General features: G+C 51.3%; 1 protein-coding gene across 1 annotated transcript in view; it reads right to left on the bottom strand.

The window, feature by feature from the left end:
• The window catches only part of BAZ1B (bromodomain adjacent to zinc finger domain 1B), a 49,762-nt gene continuing 40,410 nt past the window's right edge, over nucleotides 1–9,352 (bottom strand). Inside the window, exons 15-19 of the mRNA XM_005141713.4 lie at nucleotides 8,559–8,706; nucleotides 6,667–6,788; nucleotides 4,231–4,382; nucleotides 2,622–2,725; nucleotides 1–2,092 (exon numbers count right to left, since the gene is read on the bottom strand). Coding sequence (XP_005141770.2) covers nucleotides 1,726–2,092; nucleotides 2,622–2,725; nucleotides 4,231–4,382; nucleotides 6,667–6,788; nucleotides 8,559–8,706 — 893 coding nt within the window. The 3' untranslated portion in view covers nucleotides 1–1,725. The remainder of the gene's footprint in view (nucleotides 2,093–2,621; nucleotides 2,726–4,230; nucleotides 4,383–6,666; nucleotides 6,789–8,558; nucleotides 8,707–9,352) is intronic.

The raw sequence follows: 9,352 nt of genomic DNA, 5'->3' as shown, positions 1-9,352 counted from the left end.
TACAAACACAAGTACATAATGTTTATTTGAAGTTCCCAGTTTATTACAAGTACAGCCCTTGGCAGAAACCCCCTCCCCCCAGACAGTTATGTTTAAAAAACCGTACAGTTCCAAAGGGTTCACCATGTGGGACCTGCAGAAAATGTTCTCTATGACAAACCCAAGCCTCTGGAGGAGATGTGTGAGATACAAATGCCAGTGCTAGTCTGAGGGGAAGGGAGCTGGGGCTGGGGAGAGGGAAGTGGCTGGAAACTTGCCTGATGTCCACAGCCGGGGACAGCCCAGAACTGAAACAAATACCTGTTAAAAACCCCAACAAACAAAGGTAAAACGTTCACAAAACCTCTCTGCATCTTTTAATCGATGACTCTTTTCGTCTCAAATCACAGGAGCTGCAGCAGCTGCTTCTGCTTTTGTTACAAAACCAGTCTAGAGCAGCCCTGGGTCTGGTTGGTGCCAAATCAGTTCCGTAACAAACAGTTCGAGCCTTGATTGTATGATCAAAACCTGTCAGGATGGAGAGGGAGAGGTGAGGAACAAACACATCCTTTCCTTAGGGAAAAGCAGTGCTGGGGCAGGACAGGCCACGATGGAGCAGCCTCCGGCAGCACCGGGCTGGTCCCGCTGCACATGGCGAGGAAGGTGGCACTACAAAACATGGTGAGTGTGGCTACGGAGGGACTGGGAGACCCCCCCCAACAAGTCCCCTGATGTAATTCCAGCTCCTGCTAGGAAAATGAGTTTTAAAGAGTGGGGGGCAAATATAAAGCAAACACGATTTCATATAAACTGTACATGTGCCAAAGCAAGACAACAGTATCTTACAGGTGTTCTTTGTACAAGATCTCAGCTAGAAACAAGCCCCTTTTAATTAGAAAACTGATTTTAAAAGTTACACAGAACATGTTTCCGCTGCCCCCCTGCCCTGGAGCTCCCTGCGGGGGTGCAGAAAACCACGCTCTTGGGTATGCTTCTGGCACTGGGGCTGCTCAGGGGGAGCCAGCTGCCTCCTCTTCATGTGTGTGAGCTGGGCTCAGAACCACCCTCCATGGCTCAACCTCCACAGATCACTCCCTGGGAAGAGAGGGGAGAAGCAGGAGCACCTCAAAGCCAGTGGTGTTGGGATGCTGGTGAAAGCCGGATCTCCATATATGTAAGTGCTTGCTTGCCCTATGCAGCCCTTCACTAGGGGCTCAGAATTAACACCATATAAATATATACATACAAGAACTAGCAGCCCATTGGCCTGATGGCACCCAGTCCTTCCATGAAGCAACATGATCCCTCCCTGCACCAGCCCCAGGCTGGTTTCACATCACAGGCAGCAGAGGCAGAAGGTCCCACTGAGCTCCAGCACCAGTTGCTCGTGGAGGGGAGGAAGAGGCTCATCCCAGGGAAGCCTGCAGCATCTGAGCTGGAGAAGGCTTCATGCTCCTCTGCCCAGCCAGGCTTTGGCCAGACCCTTCCTGTGCTCTCCCACCTTCCCCTCCTCGCAGGACAGGCTTGCCAAGAGCACTGTGGACTTTGCAGGAAGCAGGACGGTCACCTCTGCTCACTCAACAGATGACTGAATACGTGAGGAAATTGCAGGAAAATTAAAACTAGGACAGGCCAAAGGGAAGGCTGGATTCATAGAGAGTGCCTGCTGCTTCCCAGCCCCCTCCAGACAACCCGGCAGCACCAGGCCTGCTCCAGCTCTGGCTCTCCCCCATGTCTCCCCATCCCTCATTTCTTCCTTTTCCGCCCCCGGGAATGTTCAAGGGGCTCTGACTCACTGTCCCCTTCCTGCTCCTCCAGTCCCTGGCACCTGGCAGAAAGCTTCCTGCGTTTCCTGCGTGCATACGTGTGGCCAGGCAAGTGTTTGTGCACCATGTCAATCAAACACTGTTCCGTCTTCTCCAGGCAGGACAGTACGTGACTCCCGTTCTGGTTGTAGCACTCGGCATTGGAGAACACCTGCTTGATGTCAGAGAGGAACTCCTGCACCGAGCGGTAGTTGCCACAAGAGCACTTGCTCTGTATAGTTTGGAAGTCCATAGGATTGCTGATGACCTCAAAGTAATCTTCAGCTTCCTCCGTGGTCACTGGCTCCCTGCCGAATGAAGAGCCACAACGATAGGAGGACAATGACGGCCACAAGCAGTGCAGGCTGTTGAGGAGAACCACAACCACCCCATTCCCCTCATTTGGGCAGCAGCCCTGACCCACAACCTGCCATGCCCTAACAAGCCCACGCAGCACCTCGGCAGCTCAGTCATATGGTGTGATGACAGGCAGGACAGCAGCATGTCCCTGCAGAGAGCTGGTCTGGCCACAGGGACTGGCAGGTGGCAGGTACAGCCACCTTTTCTGTTCCACTGCCTGCAGTGTGCCCTGCACACTCCTGGGGCTGCAGAGAGCCTCCCCTCTTTGGCCCACAGTGAACCACCTCAGAAGCGCTCCATGTCTTCAGTCCAGCACAAGACTGAGAGAGCAAAGGGGTTTCTTCTGCAGCAGCTTCACCCCCTTTCGTCCCCACCCATAACTTGTTTTTGACACCCCAGTCTTGTAGCCCGCAAGCACTGCCAACCTCCCCTGCCTGCAGCAGCCCTGTGCCCATGCAGGAGGCCACCCGCCCTCACCTGAAGGGCCAGCTGAAGCGGTACTTGATCAGCTTGCTGAGGATTTCCTCACACTTCTGCAGCTCGAGGCTCTGGCGCCGTGTCGTCTTCCTTGTCTGAAGGACCTGCACACACAAAGGATGCTGTTAAAAGGGAACCACTGTGGGTTTTAGTGTTCAGCAAACAGTTCTGAGCTGGGTTTTAGCAGTTTTCTTTTCAATCCCCTCAGTTGTGTCTCAAGGGCTGGGGACATGCAGTACTGCTGCAGGACCTCTGATGGCAACAGCCAAGACACGCAGTGGCAACTGGAGTTACAGAACAGGAGCCCCATCCAGAAACTCTGGTGGGAATAACTCACCAGCAGCTTGTCTTTTTCTCTGGGGGCAGCAAAGTGTTTTCAAGATAGGTTCAAAGGCAACATGGTCAAAACAACCAGCCAAAGAATAAAGGATGGCAAACAGAGAGCCTGAATTCCCTCCCTGCCTCCTCCAAGCCCCTTGGGGACAGCGCAGGATGCAGAAGAGCACTTGTGCTGCTGTACTGACACTGCAGAGCCAACCATGCACTTTAAATACCAAAGAGCAGCTGATGCCTCCAACACTGGCACAGGATGAACACAAGGTCATCTGCCTGAGTCAGCCACCAGCACAGGGACATCCCCTTGGCTCCAGGCGCACAGCTTGCCAGGCACTGCTGCTCAGAGCATGTCAGACGATGGGAAGGCTCCACACACAGGGCACTATTCCTGACCCAGCTTCAGTCTCTTCCCAGGACAAACGGTGAAGTGCAAGAGCCCCACCGGAGTCCTCTTCCCCAAGTTAAAGTGTTTTGTCAGCTGAACAAGTAAGACTTCCCCACCTGAACATCCCTCTAAGCTGGCTGTGGCTGCCCATGCTGGGCTTGCCGATTTGGTTGCCCTCCAATCTGTAGCACAGTAGCTAAAACGACACTACAGATCTAGCAGCCAGGCCACCCACACAGAGCATGAAGCAGTGAGACCAAAGACCATCAAAACCACTCCAGCAGAGTGCCAGGACACACCAGCACTACTAGTTCTGATTAGTGAACAGATGGCAGATCTAACAGGCTCAAGGCATGGCCTGTGGGGCTTGCATACCCTCATGTATGCCCTGCAGTGTGCACACCGCAGCTCCACCCCACCCAGTGTACACACAGAGCACTGCTCTGTTCAGGAGCAGACAGTTTTATTCTTTAAATGTCAAGTGAAACCTAAACCAGCCAAATTATGTCCTGGAGGTCAGGGAGTGACCATACAGACAACAACTGTAAGAAAATGGCCAAGGCTGGGGAGCAAGGGTCCAGCATTGCTGGCATTCTCTGCCTAGCAGGACCCCCACCTCTCTGCAGAGACATTTGGATACTATTTAAAACCCTTTAACAAGCTGCAGGCTGCCTGCTACTCAAGGGGACAATGTATGAAAACGGCTGGGGAAGGATGCCTGGCATAGCTGCTCTCTGTTTGCACCGGGCCCTTGGGGATGTGCATCCTTTGTCAGCCCTCCCCCAGCAGGGCCCTCACGGTTGGATTCAGGGCATGTCTTTGGGCAGGGGAGGAAGCAATGACACCTGCTTTGTTTGTAACTCGTGATGGGAGCAGCGTGGCTCTTACCAGCTCATCAATGTCTGCACCGTTGACAGGTGTCGCTCGCTGCCGGGGTCCCCGGGCAGGGTGCAGAGACTGCTTCTTCCTCTGGTGCCTCCCCTGCCTTGAGGAGTACATGGCTGCGCTCTGCTTGGCCCGGGCTGCCCTCCTGGGTCTCACTGAAAACACACAAGCCACGGCCTTAGAGGAACAGGTTAACCTGGAAGCAGAGACCACAAGCCCTTTGCCCAGCCACATGCCAGGCAGAGAACCGCTCCCAGGGCAGGGAAGCTGGTGAACCCCTGGATGACTGCACTGGACCCAGCTCCAGTCCTCACGTGGCACATGCTGCTGTCAGCTGTGTTCTTGATACCCTCTGCAGATGAGATATATGGGTAATCACCTCCAGTCCACAAAGAGGCCACTGCTATCTGGCATCAGCCTCCTGCAAGGGTGGTCATGCATACCAGCCGACGGGCAAGATCCTCCAGCCCCAAGCGAGAGCAGGGAGCTTCCAGCATCTCTGACCCGGGCTGCAACAGCCCCTCTGTCCATGGAACGAGTGCCGAGTGAGACAGAGCAAGGAATGGAGCAGAGGCAGTTTTCCAACATAAAACTGCAACATCCCTTTTGAAAGCACTAGGAGCAGAAACTTGGGGTTTCTCTGGTTTCCTGCTGTCCCCCTGCTCCTCACTGCTTCAGGGATGGGTGCTTTTCCAAGCATTTACAAGTGGCCCACACAGTGGGACAAGCCAGTTGCTGAGCTCTCATGAAAACTGAACTGCACACAAGGGGGACTGTTGAGTTACTGCAGCAGGGAGCTGCTCCACACTGTAAGCAGGCCACAATAGGATTTTATTCCCCAAAACCGCTGCATTATATCCCACAGAAAAGCACTTGCCCGTTTGTTAGCTGGCCTGTCAGAGCTTCACACTGATGGAAATGCAAGTGTGCTGGTGCACTCCCTTGTCTTAAGTTTCCCCCATGACCCCTTTGTAGCAGGGGAATGTGTTGGTCAGCTTCCCCAACTAAGCTCCTTCCACCTGGTCCCTATGGCCTAAGCAAGCTGTATCCAGCACGCTGCAGCACTTGATGTGCAGCCCCTAATCCAGCCCTGCCCCATAAATCATCTTCCCGGGCCCCCTGCACGAGCAGCATGTCAGGGCTGCGGGACGTCTGCCTGTTGTCACTCTGCTTGTGTGTCAACCGTGCAGCACGTGTTAAATGTCTGGCAATCCAGCATTCTAGGTTCTATCGCTCAGGATAAACGCCATGGGGATTAATGGGACTTCTCTATTAAAACAAAAGTTTTCCACCGTGACCTTTTCATGTTAATGCTCTTTAAAACTTTGCATTTAGCACTTTATTTTTAGTGACTGTAACCCTCTTTGCTATTGTTTGGAAACCTTGGCTCAGCTCCTGACTTGGCCTTGCAACACAGGCTGAATACGCTCCAAGTGTGGACATGGATACACCACAGAACAACAAGGAGTGAACGTAGCGAGGGAATCAGTGAACATCCCTGAAACCAGAATAAAGCAAGACTGATAGACCAGGAATGGAAAACCCTCAGAAGAACATGGGGTTAATCTTTTGGGTCCTAGTCTGCAGGTTCCACCATCTGCCCTGATTAAACCAATCTGAAGTTAATTTTATGTCAGTCAAGGGCATTTTGACACAGCACAGGCTGGCAGTGTGCCATTCCAAGGCCGATCTTTTCACCACATCACATTGCCCAAATAAGACCAAGTCAAAGTGGATACACGTACTAAAAAGTGGTGAACTGGAGAAGCAGGCAGTGAGGAGTCTAGAAAATCCTCTTCTATTCCACTCAGCTTCCCAGGAATGTGCTAGTTGTGCACCCTGACTGCTGTCTGTGTGCAGTCAAAGGGTGCTGGTGCTCCAGGCCACACCACACCTCAGGTACTGTACCTTCGCACAGGAACAGGCAGAGGAAGCACTAGTCCTGCTATTTGAAAATGCCTCCTTGCCAAATCACTAAGAGTCCTGCACTTAGGAGATTATGAGCTGGTGAGAGGGGAAAAAGCAAGGAGGAAGGGTTGTGGTTAAAGCTCCTTAAGCACCTATTGACAGCATCTAGTTTACCAACCAACTCTGTAGGTGCAGAGGCTGCCAATGCCAGTAACTGATGATACTGCAGCCTCCACTGCCCTTGTAGCACTTCATGGTCTGGGCAGTGTCTCCAGGGTGGTGAGTGAGAGCTCAACACAGCTTCCATTTCTGCTAACACTGACCCTTATCATAAGGGACAAGGGTTCCCTCCAGCTCCTCAGCTAATGTACAGCACCACCACAGCCTCCCCCCACGACATCTCCCACCACTTACAAGCAAGACCCTGTTCAGTGTGAGGAAAAGCACAAGTTCCAAATAGGATTAATACTTTTGATACTGAAGGCAGAGTCTTATATTTTCTGTTTCTTTCCTGAACGGTCAAAGCCTTACATTTCAGACCAGCAACTTCGTAATCTTCTTCCTCCTCCTCTTCCTCCTCAGCATCCTCAGCTTCTTCTGATACGTCCTCACCTTCCTCACCTTCATCTTCAGCAGAATCCTCTGCATAGTTCCTACAGTAAGGCAGATAAACATATTTGTTGTACCACAGTGTGGGCACCAGAAGCTTTGGGCTCTCTCTACTGTGTGTTCACTTGCTGGCCACCCTGATGGCAAATAACCACCAGCCCCACACTGAAGCAGCTATTTCAGAAAGTAGCAAGTTGCAGCTACAGCTAAAAGGGCACTTTCCAGGCTGTTGTCTGAACATCTGGGCTGAAAATGCCCAACAGCTGAACGCAGATATTTCTTGCTGGTTTAGGCACTTTAATAATGGATTTTAAGATGGCAATTGCTGTGCAATTCCTCCTCCCTGAGAGGATGATGTCCTGCCCAGGTCTGCAGGCCAGGCCTAAGGAATTTCAAGAGCAGGGCTTTTGGTTTCTGCTAGAATATTTTCCATTTTATTCCTCCCCCTGTCATGCCACTTGCATGTGCACTACAGGAAACAGCCCTTGTTCAGTAATATTCACAGCTAAGCTTGTATTTATCAGTGAGCAGTGTCAGGCTTCTTGCGTGCTGGTTTCAGAAACCACAGAGTCTCCCTGACCAAGACGGTTCTGAGTTCTCACAGATGTCTCTTAAAGCATTCAAGCTGTTACAAAAACAGGAAAACAAACAAACCAGCACACTCAGACAAAAGGGGACAAAGGCAAAGCTGTTGTGGGAGTCTCAATCCTGTGGAGAGAGAGGATCTTGAGCAGTAAAAGGAGTAAGAATACGTTCCCACAGTAGAGGGGGGCAAAAGCACTCCCAGGACAACATTCTTTTCCTGCCTCAGGTAGGAAGACAATAGCAGCAAGCAGGTAACCAGGCAGGTGATACCCCTCCTGATGGCTCTTGTCCAGGTGCCAGCTTGCAGGTGACTGCCACATCAAAGTGATGATGATCTCAGGCTGGAACAGCTGCACTGCAGCCCTGTCGTTTTTGTACAAGTCTGATGAACCCCCAGACTGTGGCCAGGGAGTAAGTAATACTTGTAAGGTCATACACCACCTGCATGCTCCAAGGCAGTACACCTCTTATTGTGCTGCCACTCTGGGAGATCTGCTGGCTGCTTCTGTTTCAGGTGCCATTTGATAGCCTGACAAACAGGTAAGTGCAGCACAGTCAGTCAGCAGAGGACATATATTGTGAAGGGAAGAATACATCTTGTATACCCTGAATTTCCAGCTTGCAGTTCAAAACCTCATTTACCACCTTGCTCTCCAGAAGAAACCACTAATTTCTGGTGAATAGAACAATTTTGATTCCTCCTCAAATCATGTTCTCTCTGTAGCCCCACAAAGTTCCTGCCTTGTTAAGCTTTACCATGTCCAGAAAACCATGCAGACTGATTTTCAGTAGCACAGTACGGGCAGAGCTGTAGCCTGGAGTGATGTCTGCTCTAACTTGACCACTTGACCACAACAGAACTCAGCCCATTGGACCATACTGCTGCAGCACTACCAGCTGTCCTCCATGAAAAAGCTACCCAGCTAGTTGTTCAGTTGAAGAAACAACAGCCCTCAGCACACCTGATCTTGGTCGATGATTAGTGCACAGCCCTGCCAAATGTAAGTTATTTATTAAAACTCCTGAGTTGTCATGGGTCAGTACAACACAGGTGTGCTGAACTTACAGCCTGCAACAATGGCTTTCCTATTGTTCCAGTGCCAGGGAGTTAACCAGGCTATCAAGAACCTGTTAAAGGGGCTCTGTTTCACGCCGGTTTGGTTGTGCTGTGGAAGCACAGCCAGAGCTGTGCATGGCTGGGAAGGCAAAGTGAAGAGGGAGGCACTCACCGGCCCCGCAAGCTGCGCCGGGCAGTGGAAGGCTGGCACGCTGGGCACTGCCACTCTCCATCTGGGATCTCATAGAGTGCTGGTCTCAGGCAGAACAAGTGGAAGGCTTTGTTACACTCGTCACACAGGATCAGCTTGTCATCCTCACCTAGGAGAGGGCAACACACTTGTAACTAGTACGGCAGCCTTGCTCGGCCCGAAGAGCAGAAGCTGCCACAATGCTGGAGGTTAGGACAAAGCAGGATAAAGATGCAGAGTACCCATTGATGGCAGGGCCCTTTCTTTGTTCCACCAATACAGTGGAAACCAGCAGCACTGAAAAACAAAATAATGCAGAGTCCCTTGCCCTGCAAAGCTTTCAGCTGAGGCAGAGGTAGAAAACTGCCAAATAAGTTCCATCCAGGCTAGATCTCAAACCAAACACAGGGGAAGAGAAATTTGCTGCTGATGTGCCCAAGAGCCCAGCAAGAAGTTATAATTACAAGGTGTTCTTATTATACCCTCCATCTGGTTAACCTGCACAGCATCTGCTTTCAAATTAAGGCAGCAAGCCTACAAGGAAAATCAGTATGCAGCAGAACTAGCCTCTCTGTGCTTCTCACTAATGCAGGAAAACAGGGAGACAGTCCTGAGCCAGCTATTTCATTTACTGGAGAAGGAAAAAAAGAAGTACAGAGAGCATGCCAGCACCTCTCTTTTCTCTAACAGCCCAGTTCTTAAGTTCTGTGAAACTAAGATCTGTTAGACTCAGGTAAGCCCCCTCCTTATATCTGCCCAGAATCCCCTCTCAGCAG

This window comes from Melopsittacus undulatus, chromosome 13 (assembly GCF_012275295.1).
Source record: "Melopsittacus undulatus isolate bMelUnd1 chromosome 13, bMelUnd1.mat.Z, whole genome shotgun sequence".
NCBI lineage: Eukaryota > Metazoa > Chordata > Aves > Psittaciformes > Psittaculidae > Melopsittacus > Melopsittacus undulatus.
The sequence above is the reverse complement of the archived record's forward strand: the minus strand, read 5'-3'. Positions and strand labels throughout refer to the sequence as shown.